Genomic DNA, 17,798 nt, shown 5'->3' with positions numbered 1-17,798 from the left:
CACTCCCCCTGCCAAAAGGGAAGCTGGGCCTGGAGAGGGGCAGGAAGCAGGACCAGCCCCGCAGTCCTGAGTCCTGGGGGCCTGCCCTCTCCTGCTGACACTCTAGGGCTGGGACCCCGGCTGTCTCTAAATTACCGACCCTCATAGCCCCACCCACCTGCTACATCTGTATCCCCACCCCCGCCCTGTCCTCCCTAAATATATACAAATGTACAGAGGGTTCCACCCCCTCTGGGGTGGGCCCCTTTTTCCACCTCCCTTTCTCCTCCCCTCCACTCCCCTCCACTGGGGCCCATGGCCTGGTCCCCAGCCCTCCCTGGGCACCAACCTGGGGGTGGAGGGTGTGGACAAGAGGGACCCTTGTGCAAAGCAGCTGGCACTAGGGTGGGTGAGAGCAGGGACAGAGTCCCCACCCTCCCAGTGAGCACCGCCCTCTTCCCCTCAGCTTTGGGCTTCCCCCAAGCCTTCGGTCCTAAGAGCAGGAGGCTACGGTGGGGATCTGGGCTGGAGTCCCAGACTCCTGGGTCCTTTTGGACACAGCACCATCCTAGCAAGCGAAGTCTTCAAAGAGGCCTCCTGGGGGGTGGTGGTTTGGGAGCAGGCTGCCGGTGCCTCCGCCAGCGTGGCCCAGGCTTGGGCAGGGACTCTGCGAGGCGAAGAGGGAGTGGGACAGGGAGAGCTCAAGTGGTACCCCCAAGCCTCACACAGCCAGCCTTTCCCTGTCCCCTGGGGCAGAGGCCTCAGGGGAGCCCAGGAACCCCTTCCCGCAGGCTAGTTCAGAAGTTATGGGGGGATTCAGTCCTGGGAGAGGACACTGGCTGCATACTCTGCAGCGCTAACCCTCACCTGCTCCTTCAGTTCCTGAAGCCCCAAAGTGGAGATGCCCCCAGTGGCGGTCCGGAGGGGGGTCTTGGGACGACGCCACGCCCGCCTCAGTCGGTCCCAGGACACCTGGGGGTTCAGGGTGGGGGGATAGCAGTGGGCTCAGGAAACTCGCTAGAGGAGAAGGACGCGCCTCACCAGGCCCACCTCATAGGACTTGCTGGCCCAGCAAACCCCCACTAGGATGCCCCAGTCCTCCTCACCCATCCCCCTCTCCTGACTTCTCAGCGCGCTCGGGCCTTCCCACCAGTCAGGGGACCCTGGTAAATAACCCTGAGCTTGACCTCCCGCCAGTCCAGCTCCACCAGGAAGCCTGCGCTGCCCCTCTGCTTTCCCCCCAGCCCCTCCTCCTACCCGCCACTCCCCATCTGGGTGGCCCCCACCAGGGCCCCACCCCTTGCCTCATAGATGTAGTCTAGGATCTCCAGCAGCGTGAGGACACTGGCTCCGATGAATAAGCCCATCTGTCCCCCGAGGTCTCCTGGGGAGCACGAGAGCAGTGTCAGAGGGGGCAGGCTGGGGGCAGGCAGTGTCAGAGGGGTCCAGTCCACCCCCGTGGAATCGGGGCCGGGGCTCACCCAGCAGGGCTGACAGGCCGTAGGCTGCTCGCTGCTCCATGGCCTCGGATGTCAGGGCTTCAAAAAAGACATCTAGGACCAGGAAGTTCTCCCTGCAGAGACAGGAAGCAGGGTATCCCTAAGGGGCCATCTTCTTGAGGAGACAGCTGGCGGGACATCCCCGGCCCAGCAGATCCAGATCTGAGGCCCCCCTGTGCCAAGAAGCTCCCAAAAGCTGTGAGGGGAGACAGGCCCAGATGCCTGTCAGCTTCATCTTTTGAGGGCTAGCAAAGGGCCTGGGAGAATAAAACAAAACTCCTGGGCCGGCAAGATTCCCCCCCTGCCTTCTCTAAAGCAGCAAATAATAGTCACTTTGCCTCATCCCCATACCTCTCTTGAACCTTCAGTGGCTCCCTATTGCTTGACGGTCTACTCCAGAATTCCTCTTCCAGACTTTCAAGACTGCCCATGATCAGCTGCACTGTACCTTCTTATCCAGACCGCTTTTTTATCTGCTTCTTTCCACATAGCCTCCCTGCTGCTCAGGCTGGTCTTGACATCAGCCCACAGATCTCTAACTGGGATGCCTCCCCTCTCTCCTCTTCTCACGGACCCAAACCCGGGGTGCTCAGAGGCCCAGCTCATGCCTCCCCTGCTTCCCCTATGCACATTCATCTCTCCTGGGGCCTAAGAATCAGTACCACACCTTCAAACATGGCCCCATCCACAAACTGGGGCATGAGTTTTGTGTTATAATCATCTCTGTCCCCATAGGAGCCAGCGCTGGGCTTGGCACTCAGGGGATGCTCAGCATTGGTAGATTGGCTGCAGGGTACCAGGCCCAAGGCTCAGTGGGACCCCTCCTGTGGGCCACCTGGCTCCTCCCCCATCCCTTCCAGTTCCTCTCCCTCTGCACAGCATTCACTGGACATGCATTTAACGGCTACAGGTTGCTGGGGGAGAAAGACACGCAAACAGACATACAAAAGACATGTAAACACAAAACAGTGGGTAAATGCAACGACAGAGGTATGTACAGGGTGCTGTGGGAGTGCAGGTGAAAGGTGTTTGGACTCAGAAGGGCTCCCCTGGAGGTGGAGACACAGGATGCGACTCGGAGGATGGGTAGGGGTTAACCAGAAGAAAAAGATCGTGAAAGGCATTCCTGGCAGGAGACTCTTATTAACAAAGATGCGGCCCACTCCCAGCCTCCACCATGCACCAGGCCTGTTGAGGGTGGCCTCCACCACACACAGACACACACGAACGCACACACGCACACACACACACACACACATACATACCGTATGTAGGTCTCATTACGGTTGTATTTTCTTGCCAGGTACCGGGCTGAGCCCCTGTTGGGGATCCTGACCATGGAGATTTCTTTCCCGTAGCGGGTCAGGTTGCAGGGGGTAGGGCAGAAACACGGGCCTTCGGAGCCCCCACCCAGGGAATCTGCAACACAGAGGCGCCAGCTGTTGTGCGGGGTGGGATGGCCCAGAGGCCCACCAGCTGCAGGGAGGAAGCCTAGGGGCTGTCCCGAGGCAGGCACACCCACACTGAGGGCCTGGTCTGGCCAGCACTGGCACTGCCTGGAGGAGACTGGCTGGGAGTCCCTTCCTGGACCAGCTTCAGACCATCCAAGAAAGTGGGTGGAGGCAGAACCCCCAGCACACTCCTATAGGCTCATCCCTCTGCTGCCCAGCCCCCAGGGACAGAGAGGTCCTCATGGCTCAGAGGGAGGGCACGGGCCATCCACCAGAGCTAATCAACCACATGAGGCCTCAGACACATGAGGGGCTTGGAGGGGATGCTGGGATGAAAGGGATTTATGCATGTTTTCACATATGCCTGTGGATGAGTGGATGGATGAGTGGATACGTGGATGGATGGATGGACGGAGAAGAACAAATGGGCAGGGTCATTATGCTCAGTATGCTGGGTTTTCTCTGTTCGCCCCTTCAGATCCACTCTCCACTCTCCCCACCTTGCTCTGTCCCAGGATGCTGATCTCTGCCAAATGCATCACCTAGACTCCCTGTCCTGTGGCTTTGGGTTGGGTTTGGCCAATGGGAAACCCCGTCAGGATCACAGGGCAAGGAGGGGAGAGATGCCAGGGTATTTCTTCCCTGGCTTCCTCACTGCAGGGCTTAAGTTGGCAGAGGCTGCGTCTTTCCTCTTGTGGTCCCGGCTCCCGGCTCCTGTCCATCTCAGACAGCCACAGGTCCCTCTCTGGGTGCCAGTAGCAACCCCTCCCTTTGCCCCTTCAGGCGCGGGGGGAAGAAAGGCTCCTTAGTTCTGTGGAGTCTCACCACCCCTTGTGGTTCCCTTATCCCCACTTACATCTGTTCCTTTATTAAACACGCTTCAATCACCCCTTTGGCGGATGTAGTTGGTGTGTGGGACACAGAAGGTGTGATTCTACTGCCCCAGCACCTCAAACCCGCCCCCGTGGCCCCAGCATCTGGATTACTGCAGTGCTCTCCTGACCGGTCACCCTGTTCCTGGTCTTCCTCCCCGCTTGTCCATCCTCACATCTAATCAGAGTCCCCTTCCTAAAATCAGAAGACATTCTTGCCTTGCCTTAAGCCATTGTTGGCTTCCCAGAGCCTCCTCCACACTTTCCACGCCCTCCTTTGTTCTCTGACCTCCAGCCACACTGACCTTTCAGGGCTCCAGACACACACGCTCTCTCTGGCCACAGGTCTTTAGCACGAGCTGTTCCCACTGCCTAGAACACGTCCCCCCTTTTCACCTGGCTGACTCTTCCACACCCTTCCAGTCTCAGCTCATATGTCACTTCCTCTGGGAATCCTCTCTGCCTGCCCAGGTGAGGCTGCATGCCCTTGCTGGGGCCCTGTAGGATCGCTGAGGTTCCCCTACACAAGGACTAACACGCTGTGTTGTGATGCCCACCCACAGCCCTGCTAGGCAGTAAGCGCCACAAGAGCGGGGCTCTTGTTCCCACTTTTACCTCTGGCACCAGTGCAGGCTGTAAACATCTGTAGAGTGAATAAATGAATGAATGAGTGAAGTGTGGATCAGGCGAGACCTATGGACAGATGGGGTTGCCTTACTCACACGGATAGCCAGCAATACATCTTTCCTCATACCAAGGGAGAAGTCATTTCACTTTCCCAGAGAGGCAAGCTCATTGGCTGAACCAAGATGAGAAGCCCCGCCCTTCACTCTCAGTTCCAGTTCTCTGCAACCCCCCACCCTGCTGCCTCCACCACAACTGCAAAGGTCCTCAGACCCCTGGAGGTATGGGATAAGGCTCAACCCCCGGGGGAAAAAACCCCAGGAAGAGACTGGGAGGAGGGGAGCCAAGGCAGTGAGGAGCAGGGTACACAGAGAGATGAAGAGGAGGAGGGGGACGGAGAGGCAGGGAGGGGAGAAGGCAGCACGGACCCAGTGTGTGGTCAGCACACTCGATGTAGATATTTGGCGGGCAGATGGTCTCATTGCCTGAAAGGAGAGAAGATTATTCCTGGAGTCTCTAGTTCCATCCACTCTCCCCTCCCATATTCCCAAATGTGGGCACACACATGCATGCACACACATAAATGTGCGCACATGAATTTATACATGCCTGTGCAGAGAAGCATGGAGATGTACGCATGCATATATGCACGTAAATCCATGCGTGCTTGCACACACACACATATGCACATGCATTTGCAAGCACATGTTCAAGCACATGCACACAACCTCAAGTACAAAAGTACAGATATGCACAAGTACATGTACGCATAAATACATGTTAACAGGCACACAAACATGCATGTGTGCATCCCATATGCATACGTGAAAGCATGCATAAAATCCCGAACACATACCATGTACACTCACGTGGGCAGAGACGTGCACAAACGTTGTCATACACGTGCACCTGCCCCCCTGCACATGAGCAGTGTTCTGCCCTTGGAGGTTCTGGAGCCTGGCAGGGTGACACAGGGGGGAGGGGTGCCCACCTGGCATGTGCACCATCCGGCAGTGGCAGCGCTGAAGCACGGCCTCCTTTTCACAGCGCAGCCGGCAGGCAGACACACTGTAGGCCGAGTAGCCTTGAAGCTCAGGCTCCCTGAGCCCACTCTCCGCTCGGCAGTTGCCCCAGGGCTGGGGCAGATAGGTCAGCTGCAGAGGTGGGGCATGACGGGGTCACGCACAGACGTCCCACCTGGCCCTCGGGCGCCCACAGCCCCAGTAAAGTCCATGGGAGGACTGGTGGGATGCGAGCTTCTGGGGGGCAGATCTGGTCAGCATTCCCTCTGAGCCCAAAGGCCCAGCCCCGTGCCTGACCCAGGACCCAGCTGGAGGTGCTCACCCGCTGTTCCTGGCAGGACACAAAGGTCTGGAAGCCTGGGGACACGCCGAAGCCCAGCTGGTGGATGTAGGGTGGCTCCTCCTGGCTGTGGATTTGCACTCGGATGCCTGCCTCAAACGATGTCTCGTCTGCACGGTAGAGATGGGGACCTTTGGAAACCCATCCCAGGCAGAGGACCCAGGCCGGAGCCCCTGTCCCTTTCCCGCCTGCGTACTTGTCTCTCTCCAGATGGGCAGGTACTCCTCCTGCTGGATGTCCAGCATGATCTCCAGGCCACTGCCCATGCCCCCCACCCGGCTGGGCAGTGAGCTCTGTGGATCCGCGTTGAAGGTATAACACTTCCCATAGCGAGTATAGACCTGGGGATAAGAGACAGGAGTGGGAGGGGCGGGGGTGTGGAGGGGGGGAGATGAAAGATAATGCCTTAGGCTTAGGGTTCCCTGTCCCCTGTGAGGGCCACCAGACCTGCCTGGTCACCCCTGTCCCATATCCCAGCAACCAACCGACAGCCCAGCCTCCCTTGAGCTCCATCTTTTCTACTGACATCCTCTCTTAGATGATTAAAAGGCACCTCCAGCTTAACATATCAGTAGCAGAACTCTTGGACTTCCCTGGTGGCGCAGCAGTTAAGAATCCTCCTGCCAATGCAGCGGACACAGATTCGAGCCCTGGTCTGGGAAGATCCCACATGCTGTGGAGCAACTAAGCCCATGGACCACAGCTACTGAGCCTGTGCTCTAGAGCCCGCAAGCCACAACTACTGAGCCCGTGTGCCACAACTACTGAAGCCCGCGTGCCTAGAGACCATGCTCCGCAACAAGAGAAGCCACCGCAATAAGAAGCCCGTGCACCGCAGCGAACAGTAGCCCCCACTCACCGCCATTAGAGAAAGCCCACGTGCAGCAACGAAGACCCAAAGTGGTCTAAATAAATAAATAAATAAATTGATTTTAAAAAATTAGCAGAACTCTTGATGTCTTCCCAGATCCTGTCCCCGACCCATTCTCCTCTTATGAGTAAAGGGCCCCACTATCTACCTAGTTTCTCAAGTCAGAATCCCTGAAATCTCCCTCTCCCTGTAGGTTGGTTGCTGGGATATGGGACAGGGGTCACCAGGCATACAATCCAGCTGCTGTCCCAGGCAATATCTATTTAGAACCCATCTACTTTCCTTCCATCTCATGTCCCCCTTTCACCATCATCCCTCCCCGGCCATGGCGGCAGGATCCTAACTGGTGTCCTTCATCTGTCTTTGCCTCTCCTTCCAGGCCATTCACTACACAGTAGCCAGAGTGCTCATTCTAAACTGAGGAGATGCAATCAAGTCACTTGCCAACTTGAAGTCCACCAATGGCTTCCCGTTTCCCAGAGAATAAAGCCAAATTCCTTCCCTTGCCTGAAGGTCTCCACGTGAGGTGACCTTTGCCTCTGTCTCCTGCCTTTCCACTCCCAGATCTCTGAGACAAATTCAAACTTACGGAGCGACTTCCCTCCCCAGGCCTTTGTTCACGCAGTTCCCTCACCTGGAATGCTCCCCTCCCCCCAGTTGGCATGGATAGCTGCTCATCTTTTAAGCCTGAGGTTGTGTCCCTTCTTCAGATGCACACTCATATACCACACACACGTTCCCAGCGTCAGCCTCCCCTCATGAAACGCATTTGTTGGTTTGCTCAAAGTCCTCATCAAGACCTGAGATGATCTTGCTTATCTGTTTGCCCCCGTGTTCATTGCTCATCTTCCCCCTACTGGAGTTCATGCTGCACAGGGGCAATGAGTCCAGCACCTGGCCCAGTGCGGGGCACAAGGGATACTTTAATAAACGGTTCCGCCAGAGCAGAAGCTGCCAATTTCCCTTTTCCTCTGCGGAGAGCCCTACCACGTGGACACCAGATGGCGCCGGAGCCCCGGAGATGGAAGCCGAGGCTCTGGCGGGGACATAGCTGCCGTTGGGAGTTGCAAGCAGCTGGGGTGGGGAGGAGGTTGAGGGAGAGGCAGATGGGAGTTCCCCCCTGCCAGGCTCACCCCACAGAGACCAGCCCCCGGGTCAAACCCATCACAGGCGGCACCTTCCCTGGGGGTAAGGAGGTCAGCGCACTCAATCACTCTCTCTCTCCCTGGCCCCTCTCCTTGGGAACATTTTCACTCTGCTGAAAGCTGGGAGAAAAGGCATGAGGCAGTGTAAGGGAAAAGATTCCTAAATGCCTAGCTCCAGAGGGAGGCTGTGGAAGGGAGAGGGCTGGGTGGAGGGCAGTAGGAGTGAGGAGTTCTAAGAACTGGGGACCTGGGGGTGCCCTCGTTGTGAGGCAGGGTTGTCTCCCATCCCCATCCCCCTAGGTTAATCGCCCTGCTGATTCTCCCCTCTCAAGACAGTTCTTCTATCACCCAAACACCCTGCCTCAGATTCCCAAAAGAAAAGCACACAAATAACAAGAACTGTACATTTTACAAAACATGGCAACATCTGCCACCCCATTTCATCTCCTCAGCCACTCTGTTATCAGGTAGGTTTAATTAGCCCGATTAATACAGATGAGGAAACCAGAGCTCAGAGAGGTGACGTGACTTGCCCAAGGTCACTCAGCTTAGGGGGAGAGGTGGAACTCATTGAGATGCAAGACTCAAGGTGTTCCCACAATCCATTACTGGCAACTCCCCCAACCCAAGCCTACACCACCCCAAGCCCCAGCTCCTGCTTCAGCCCCATCCAGCTGAAATGAGACTGGAGTCTCAACGCTCGACCCCTTTTCTTCCATCTCTCTTTCCCTTGCACTCTACTGCTCTATACTTTCCTTACTCTCTTCTCCGTATCTGCTGCCTCTCAATTCAATTCCTCACCTGTCCCTCCCCCCCTCCTTCTGCACCCTCGCCGGCTTCTGGGTTCCAGTCTTTGACTTTGTCTGTATCACCCCTGCCGCAGCTCCCTGTTGTGTGTCCATCTGTGGGGCAGGAGTAGGCATCACTGACAGTCCCAGAGCATCCGCTCTGCCCCAGGCACTGCACTAAATGCTTAATATGCTCTTTCCAAACGAATCTCACAATGACCCTACAGATGAGGAAACTGAGGCTCCGAGAGGTTGGCTGATTTGCCAAGGTCTCCAGGATCAGTGCTTCTCAAACTTTAATGTGCACACAAAGCACCTGGGGATCTTGCTAAAATGCAGATTCTGATTCAGTGAACGTGTGTTGGGGAGCAGGACTGAGAGTCTGCATTTCTAACAACCTGCTGGTCTGCAGACCACACCGTGAGTAGAAAGGCCCTAGTCGAAGGGACAAGAGTCCAGCGAGACAGCCTGACTCTAGACCTGTGCTTTTACATGTCACTGGAGGGAGGAGAGCCCTGAAGCGGGCTGGAGGCAAGATCCCTGTGTCCTCAGTGGTGTGGGAAAGGCAGATGGGGGGAATATGTAAGTATTTGCCCCAAATCTCAAAGCACTCATCCCCTTCCTATTTCGGGCCAAGAAGATGCTGGAATCAGCTCTTGCCGCTGCAGCCATTTTTCAGTGTGTGCTCCAGTTGGGAGGCTAAACAAGGCATGAGCTGCGTGGGGGATCCCAGTAGTGAGCTGCTCACTCGTGCCCCCCAGTGTGCAGCGGCTGACCCTGACCGCTGGGCACTGTCATGGTCTCTCCTATGGGACCATGGACTCCCTGAGGCAGAGAGCCCCGTTTCATCATCTTGGTATCCCCAGAGCCCAGTGCAATTTGCAGAAGGAGGAGTGAGGTCAAGGGAAGGAATGCAAAGTGAACATTATCAAACATTCCCACTTTGTACCAGGTCCTGTACTTTTGATCTATTTTCTCCTTTGAGCCTCCAAGAAAACCACATGAGGTAAGCATTGCAGCCCCCGTTTCATGTTGAGGAAGCTCAGAGAGGGAAAATGACTTGGCTAAGGGCACACAGCAAGTAAATGACAGCAGAGATTCGAGCAGAACTGAGCCTGATGCCAAAGCAGAGTTAGTGCTTATAAAACACCTGGTAGGTGTTCAGTGAATGAATGAGTCTGGTAGCCTCCTGAACCTGGGTGGGGCTGGGGCAGCCCCCCTACTGGATACCTCCACCACATAGACACAGACACAGGCTACATGACACTGAGCCTCTCCCTGTGCAGGGCAGAGCCAACTGGGAAGGCTTTGGCTCCAGTGGCTTCAGATGGTGGTGGCTACCTGGTACGCCTGCCCTTGAGGCAACTGTGCAGAGTGGGGGTGACAAAGGGAGATGGGTGGAAAGACTCTGGGTCTGCTGATGGACAATGCTCTGCAGGGAGTGGACAGGCCAGACTGGCAGGGCCAGGACACCTGCACAGCCCGGGTCAGGCCCGACCGCGGGGCAGAGCAGAGCGTTGCCCTGGAGACGGTCCCTGGGCCAGGCAGGCAGCAGCGGGTGGAGCCGCCAGCTCCTAAGTGGCAGAACTCTGGTAGCAGCACAGCCCACAACCTCTTCCATGGAGACGGCACGGCGGCTCTGCCACAGAGTCCCACTGGCTGTCCACTGCTCTCTCCCGAATGGCCCTAGAGGAGGGTGTGTGGACAGGAGTTGAGAGTCCAGAGTCCAGCCATGGAAAGGGGCAGCTCCTGGGCCAGGATGTGCCCTGACGGGCCAAGGGGCTATTTCCAGATCCCGCCCCCCCCCCCCCCCCCGCAACCAGCCTCAGCCTCTGGGCCCTGTCCCCATCTCAGAGCCCACCTTCTTCTTCCGTCTGGCTCTCCCTCTTCTCGGCCCTCCCTTGCTCTCTGCCTTCACTCCTAGGTCCATCCCCCTGGCCCTGGGCTGAACCCCTCCGGACCTAGGTTGGACGGCTTCTAGACAGGTCTATGTCCGTGCTGCAGGCAGACTCTTGGACCAGCTTCCTTCCTGCCAGCCCTCTGCCTGTCCCTCTCGGACCACCTCCCCTTTAGTGTTGGCCTGGACCCTGCCCTGGGTCTGTCCATCTCCTAGCCTCGGTCGCCTGATCTGTCTCTCTCTCAGGTCTTTCTCCATCCTCCTGGCCTGTCTGTCCTCAGCATCTGGTCAATTATCCATCTGGCCTGTGTCTCTGTCCCTTGCCCTCTGTCAGCCTGTCCATCACCCTGGCCTCGCCTTTCTCCCATTGGCCTGCCTGCCTCCCCAGCCTCTCTGTTCTTTTGCCCGCTGCATCTCTATCCTGTTTCCTTTTCTGTCTATTCTCTAGTCTAGGTGTCCAGTCACTGACTCTCGTATTCCTCCTCTTGACTTTTCCCTGGGCCTAAAGCCACCTCCCCAAGCCAGGAACCCCTCCCCAGGCGCCCTTCCCTCCTTCTCCCTGCCCTCCCCTCCAGGTCTGCCCTAGACAATGATCAGGGTCGGAGAGGTCCGTCCAGAGCTTGCTCCTCTGAGCAGTGGCTTCTCTCTCAGTCCCTTGAGTTCCATCTGTCCACAGCTCCCATTTCCTTGAAAAGCTCTCCCTGGCTGGCTGGCTGACTGGCTGGCTGGCTGGCTCGAATTCTTACCCACCCCTCCCCACCCCACCCCCTCATCCTCCCTGCAGTCACGGAGCCCACAGGGTTAACAGGCAATTAGCAGGGCCAGGGCTCAGAGCAGTGGGGGAGAGGGCTCGGGGCCTCCAGGAGATAAGAAGCAGCCAGGAACAGCCAAGGCTGGGCTAATCCCAGCACTAATCTGCAGCCTGGGCTTTATCTCCAGCGCCTTCTGGGCACCCTGCCTCTGCCAAGGCCTTGGCACCTCCCCCCAGCCCTCTTTTCCATGGCAGCTTTATCCCTCCAAATTCCATCAGCCCTCTCCTGATGTGGTCTAGCCCCATGCCTCTCACTTAGGCCCCTGGAACGAACTCCTCTTAATCCTGCAGTGCCCTGGGGTCCAGAGTGGGCCAATGGAAGCGGGTACATCTTCATCTGCCCTGGATTGTGGCTAGCAATCCCAAGTCAGATGGCTCTCGGGCCCCAGCTTCACTCAGGGGTGGCCCAAGCATCCAGGTTCAAAGCCTTCTCCTCCTCTGTCCTCGCCAGGGAAGATAGAACCAACTCAGAATGCCTGGGGTGTCTGAGCTGGTCAGAACTGGGAGGTAACTCAGTCCAAACCCTCATTGTACAAAGGCCAAATCAGAAGCCTAGAGATGGCAAGGGACATATCCAAGGGCATACAGAACAAAGAGGGCACATTCAGAACTAGAACCCAGTCTCCCGCCCCCCACTGGGCCCCAGCATTCTCCACTAACCTCCATCACCCCCCTGGGGGTCAGTAGACCCTGATGCCAGCTCTGGCTCCACCAGTGACAGCTGTGTAACCTTGGTTAGTAAAGTGATTTTTTTGACTTCTTTGGTCCTCAGTTTCCTCATCCGTCAAGTGGGGATAGAAATTCCTGCTCGACTTATTTCACAGGTTGGTTATAAGTCTCAAAAGAAATGAAGTAGGTGAAAGGCATTTGCAAGGTAAAATTATACACATGAGCCCTCAATATTAGTAATAAGAGTGTTGTGGAGACCAGTAAGGTCCAAACTGGGGCAGAGATCGACCATTGAATATGGTGCTGGAAAAGGATCCACCTAAAGTTCATAACATGGAAAAACGGGTGCACATTTTGGAGCCTGACAGAATAGGGTTCAAATCCTGGCTCTGCCACCAGCCTTGGACAAACAACCTTGGGTGGCGATTTAACCTCTCTGAGCCTCAGTTTACTTATCAGTAAAAGGGGGAATGGTAATTCCTCCTCCTAAGGTTAGTAGTGAGGATCAGAGATAAGTCCATACTGATGCATGCAAGGTGCTCAAGAAAGCAGGGGAGCCCATTTAGGGAATCTTCTTGCCAAGATGGTGCAGCCATTTGATCTTGGCTCCCCACTGGGCCCATCCTCACATGGCATCATGCACCTTGGTAAAAGCTCTCTCAGCAATTGTGGGAGAGGATGGAATTCTGTCAGAGCAAACCCCCCAGGATCTGAGATCTGGCTCTCCTATCAGAGGAGGGTACAGGCCTGCAGCCCTGCCCTTACTGTCTGTGGGATTTGGGTTCAGTCATTTAACCTCTCTGACCCTCCATTTTTCATCTGTAAAATAGGAATAATAATAGGCATCGTCGGAGGTGTTATGAGGAAAGAGATAACGTACACAAAAAATAGCCACAGTTAACATTTATTCAGTGCTTACTCTGTGGCAAGCAAAGTCCTAAGCCTTTTATATAAATTAACTCCTTAATTCTCACAAAAACCCTCTACTGGAGGTTTCTAAACATCTCCATTTTACAGACAAGACAGTGGAAGTCCAGAGAGGGTAAGGAGCTGGCCAGTCACATGACGTGGCAGAGGAGGGGACCAGGTGATCTGGCACTGGACTCTGCGCTCACAGCCACTGTGTGCTGATACATACCTGGCACAGCCCCAGTGAATAGTAGGTGCTCAAGAAATGGTGGGTGGGGACTTCCCTGGTGGCGCAGTGGTTGGGAATCCGCCTGCCAGTGCAGGGGACACGGGTTCGAGCCCTGGTCCAGGAAGATCCCACATGCCGCTGAGCAACTAAGCCCGTGCACCACAACTACTGAGCCTGTGTGCCACAACTACTGAGCCCGCGCGCCTAGAGCCCATGCTCCACAACAAGAGAAGCCACTGCATTGAGAGGCCCGCACACCGCAACAAAGAGTAGCCCCCGCTCTCCGCAACTAGAGGAAGCCCGCGCGCAGCAACGAAGACCGGACGCAGCCAAAAATAAATAAATGAATAAATTTATTTAAAAAAAAAAGAAAGAAATGGTGGGTGTTCACATAACACTTACTTGTCCAACACTGTTCCTTGAGCCTGTACAATATGCCAGGTACTATGCTTGCTGCTGGGGACGATTTGGAGAACAAAATCACTGGTCTCTGCCCTGAGGGAGTTGGCTGTCTGGCCCCAGAGGCATTCATTCATTCCAAAAGTGTTTATTGAGCACCTAGGCTGGGAGCCAGGTGTACAGCAGTGGTGAACAAAGCACACAAAACCAACAATCCCAGGCATAGGCAAATCATTACTAGCTGGGATAGGTGGTATGATAGGGAGACCAATCCAAGTCCCTTGAGAGTGGAACAGGAATTCGACTTGGGTTGGAGAGTAAAGCTTCCCAGAGCAAGTGCACTCATCCACCCAGGAAAGGCATCTGATCACACCACAGTCAGACACAGGGAGAATAGCCCCCCACCCTACCCCACCCCCCGCCCCTAGTGCGCCTGCCCTCCCCCACAGGGTCAACGCAGCATCCCCCCAGCCCACAGCCACCCAGGTGCTTTTCAAGGCGACTTCTTGTCCAAGGTAGAAGTGCTTGTGAGTCTAGGAGGAAATGGGCACGATGTTTGAGCAAATGTAAATGTGTGGGCAGTAGTGAAGTAGGAGAGAGTCAAGGCCGTATAACTCCAGGCTGAGGCCGAGCCGGAGCTGGAAGCCCGGAGCGCTTGGGGCCGTGGAAGAACACAGTGAACTCAGGGAGCGCCGCGTCTCCACTGGAGAGGAGAGAGCGGGACCTCCAGGACGCAGGTAAACAGCCCAACCTGTTCCCAGGTAGCGACCGCATAAGCCTTAAACCCTAGAAAGTCAGTTTTGCAGACGGGAATATTTTTAATTTGTAACGAAGTCCTTCCCTGCTGTTCCAGCCCTCGATGCAAAGTTATTCGTTAAGAGCTTGCTTACACAGTGGATCGCATCCGTGTCCTGGCGGGAGTTCAGGAACCGAGACCGAGGAGGTGGAGGAGGTGGCGGCGGTGGGTGGGTGCGCCATCGCCCCCACCCCGCGGGTGCACCCGAGCCTCCAGGCTGGGCCCAGCCGCACCCAGAAGGCTGCACCCACCGCCTCGTGCTCCTCGCTGCCCCCCTCCTCCCTCCCGCGGGGCAGGCATCCATCACGGCGCCCGAGCGCCCTCCCTCCCGTCTCCTCTGGGCTCCTCCGCTCTCCTCCCTGGGTTTGCCTCATTTGCATTCCCCCGGCTCCCGGCTCCTCGGCAAAGTGACCTCCGCACGCAGCCGCGCCAAAGGCTTCCACCGCGGAGGGAGACACCGCCTCCCGCCGCCCTCCGCGGCCGGGGAGGAGCGAGGGGCGCGAGCCGGCACGGTGGGGCGGAGGCTCGGGCCCCAGCGGATGGATGCAGAGGGAAAGGCCCAGTGCCGAAGGGCGCAGAAGGACTCGGATGGGATTTGAACCCGCGGCCTCAGATCCTCACGGGGCGGGAGTGGGACGTAGAGGTCAGCACAGGCCGGCGAAGCTGCGGCCCCGAAATGGAACCCCTGCTTGGAACCCGGGGCTCCCCGACACCCCGTTTGCTCCCCCCGCACCCCTACTGGAGAGGAGCCAGCCCTACCGGGCAGTCGCCCAAGGGCCCCAGCCCTTCCGGGGGCCTCCTCAGCCCCCCAGCCCCGCTCTCCTGGCCCGCCGAGCCGCCTCCCCTCCCCCCGTTTGGTATTTACACCTTTCACACATTTGTAAGCTATTATCCTGTCCACGCTTAGTCACCGCTGAGCCAAGCGCCATGGATTTAGCTCCTTTAATCTTTCCTCCTAAATCAATCCTCCATTTCCCCTTAATCATCCCGTGGCTCCTCTCTGAACTCTCTTGCTGCTGCCTATGCCTGTCTTTCTGGAACTGTTCCCCCTCTGACTCAAAATGGGTGTCCCAAGGGCATGGTGAACATTTGCGGGGGGGAGTTGGGATTTTCAGCGCTGCCAGCCCCGGCCTCGGGGCCTGAGAGCCGGGGAAGAATTGCAGATACCCCCTCCCTCTTCTGGAAAACACACAGCACTCTGAAGCCTCTTATCTCCACCCACGGGGTCTCTGTCCTCCTCCTGCCTTCCCACCCCCATTCATGTGGGATGGCTCCAAGACCCTAAGCCTCCACCAGGATTTACAAAAAAACAAAAACCCAAAACCCTCAGGCCTCCTGTCCACGGTTCTGGCTGTCACCACCCCGTCTGCCCAGCTGCTCCAAGGAGGTGGCATTGCCGGGAGAAGGACAGGGGAACACTGATAACACTCACAGCCTGAGGCTGCCCTCTCATCCCCTCCTCCAGGGAGGCTGTCCATCTCTCCCCAGCACCCTGAGTCTCCACCCCGCATTCACTCCCCCTCCTCCGCCCAGTGACCTCAGCCTGAGTAGTCCCGAAGCTCTGCACTCCTGCTGCTCCTTGGGGTGCTCCTGCCTCCCTGCCCCCTGGTCCTGGTCCTTTCTGTCCCTGGCCTGGGCTTGGCAGAGACAGCCCTGCCACCAGCCGCGAGAGGAAGCAGATTCCTCCCGAGAAGCAGAAGGGCTGGGGTGGGGGTCCAGGAAGGAGCACGGTTAGAAAGAGGGAGGACAGGAGGGAAACGCGGGGGCCATTTCTTCAAATGCTAATCAGCATCTTCCGGCAGTGCCACAAGAAGCTGAGCTGATAATGAGCCCAGCTCGGGGCTGATTCCTGATTAATGAAGAGGCCACAGGGCTGCAGAGCGGGGGCCAGGCGGGGGCACGTCCCTCCTGGCACTCCCCGTTGCCCTTGCAGCCCAGCCCTGGGTAACAGTAACAGTCCCTGCCGCTGGTTGCTGGGCTCAAATCCCCCTCCAGCAACTCCACCGGCCAATGGGAGGCAGCCAGGCTGAGAGCGCCCCCTCCAGGAGGGCCTGAGGGGCAGCAGCCAGCAGTGGGGCAGGCGGTGGCGAGGGCAGGCACGCTGGGTCCTGCAGTCGGAGTTGTAGATAGCCCTCTGAATATTTTTTTTACTCAGGAAATTTTTAATTAAAATAATCAAGACTCGGGGCTTCTCTGGACAAATTGGAAGGCCCCCTAACACCGGGCATCCCTGACCACAGGGCAACAGTTAGCTGGGGCTGAGAAACAGCTGCTCCCTTCAAGGGTAAGTGACCTTCACTTCTCCTCATACCCCACCCTTCCCTACTGTATGCCTTCTCTGACCTGATCTGCCTGGCTCCCGAAGGCAGGACCATCCCTGAACTAGATGTTGAACTAAATGTTCTCAAGGTTCACGCCTCAGGAGAAGGTGGGGCCGGAGGGCACGGAGGGCTGGGCTGGGAATGAGCGTCAGAGGTAAGCTCATCCGGTAGATGAGAGGCCTCAGTGGGAATCCTCTCCCTTCCTGAGTCACGGGGGCAAGGGGCAGCCCTCAGGCCCTCGGAGCCAGTGGCGAAGGCATGGAGTTGGGATGTTTGTGGAGTAGCCCCTCCCACAATCAAGGAGTGGGTGCAGAGACTGTCAGTACCGGCCTGACCACACCAGGGAAGGGGCGGGCTCAGGAGGAAGCTTGTATAGAAGGCAGGGGATGGCGGAGGAGCCTGGAATTGTGGGCTGGGGGAGCCAGAGAGTGATGGAGGGCTGGCACGCAGCTCCCTCCGCCTCAGAGCCGTCCTGACTGAGCTGGGGTGGGGCGGGGAGAGGAGGGAAGAGGGCAGGGAGGAGGACTGCCCGGCTGGAAGAGGCCTTGTCTAATTGTGCCTGATTAGTAGAGAGGAAGAGAACAGGGCGAGTGATTAATAGTCACGGCAGTCACCAGCGTGTGGGGAAGGAGGGTTGAGAGGCGGGGAGGGAAGGCTGAGAGCCTGAGAGGGGATAGAAACAGGGAAGCGCCCACAGGTCTCTGGTCACCTGCCCCTCCAGGGGCTGCCTGGACCCCGGAGGACCCCACAGAGAGGGGCTGGCCCTCCCCCTGCCTCTTCATGGATTCTCTACCTTCCCCATGCCTCAATTTTCCAGACAATAGAATGGAAAAGACCAAGGTCACGTCCTGCACCTGGGAAGAAAGGTATATCTGTTCACGTGGTGTTTCCAGACACCTCGATGTCCCCAGACACAGGCCCCATCCTCAGCTCAAACTGGGACCTCAGCCCGGAGAGTAGATGGCCGGACTTCTGATCACAGCCCACCACCATCACTTTATATCCTTTGATGCCAGTTGGAAAGCCTAGCCCTGCCCAACCTGGCAGCCTGAACCACGTCCCCAGGACCACCTAGAGCAGCAGTGTCTGATATGGCAGCCACTGGCCACGCTCGGCTGTTTGAATAGAACATTCATTCTCTCTGTCACACTAAGCACACTGCAGATGCTCACTGGC

The 17,798-nt window shown here is 57.0% G+C and overlaps 1 protein-coding gene and 1 long non-coding RNA gene across 3 annotated transcripts in view; one reads left to right on the top strand and one right to left on the bottom strand.

Moving 5' to 3' along the window:
• Window positions 1-264: 264 nt before the first annotated feature.
• The window catches only part of ASIC4 (acid sensing ion channel subunit family member 4), a 22,216-nt gene continuing 4,682 nt past the window's right edge, over window positions 265-17,798 (bottom strand). The window contains exons 2-10 of one of the 2 annotated variants that reach the window (XM_028167959.2): window positions 5,984-6,128; window positions 5,770-5,897; window positions 5,417-5,579; window positions 4,854-4,910; window positions 2,744-2,897; window positions 1,461-1,552; window positions 1,284-1,363; window positions 847-951; window positions 265-646 (exon numbers count right to left, since the gene is read on the bottom strand). In XM_028167959.2, coding sequence (XP_028023760.2) covers window positions 548-646; window positions 847-951; window positions 1,284-1,363; window positions 1,461-1,552; window positions 2,744-2,897; window positions 4,854-4,910; window positions 5,417-5,579; window positions 5,770-5,897; window positions 5,984-6,128 — 1,023 coding nt within the window. In that variant the 3' untranslated portion in view covers window positions 265-547. The remainder of the gene's footprint in view (window positions 647-846; window positions 952-1,283; window positions 1,364-1,460; window positions 1,553-2,743; window positions 2,898-4,853; window positions 4,911-5,416; window positions 5,580-5,769; window positions 5,898-5,983; window positions 6,129-17,798) is intronic. The other variant, XM_057551723.1, reaches the window with a different exon arrangement.
• The window catches only part of LOC114238581 (uncharacterized), an 18,298-nt gene continuing 16,980 nt past the window's right edge, over window positions 16,481-17,798 (top strand). The window contains exon 1 of the long non-coding RNA XR_003623912.2: window positions 16,481-16,585. This is a non-coding gene — a long non-coding RNA (uncharacterized LOC114238581). The remainder of the gene's footprint in view (window positions 16,586-17,798) is intronic.

This window comes from Balaenoptera acutorostrata, chromosome 8 (genome assembly GCF_949987535.1).
Source record: "Balaenoptera acutorostrata chromosome 8, mBalAcu1.1, whole genome shotgun sequence".
Taxonomy (NCBI): domain Eukaryota; kingdom Metazoa; phylum Chordata; class Mammalia; order Artiodactyla; family Balaenopteridae; genus Balaenoptera; species Balaenoptera acutorostrata.
The sequence above is the reverse complement of the archived record's forward strand: the minus strand, read 5'-3'. Positions and strand labels throughout refer to the sequence as shown.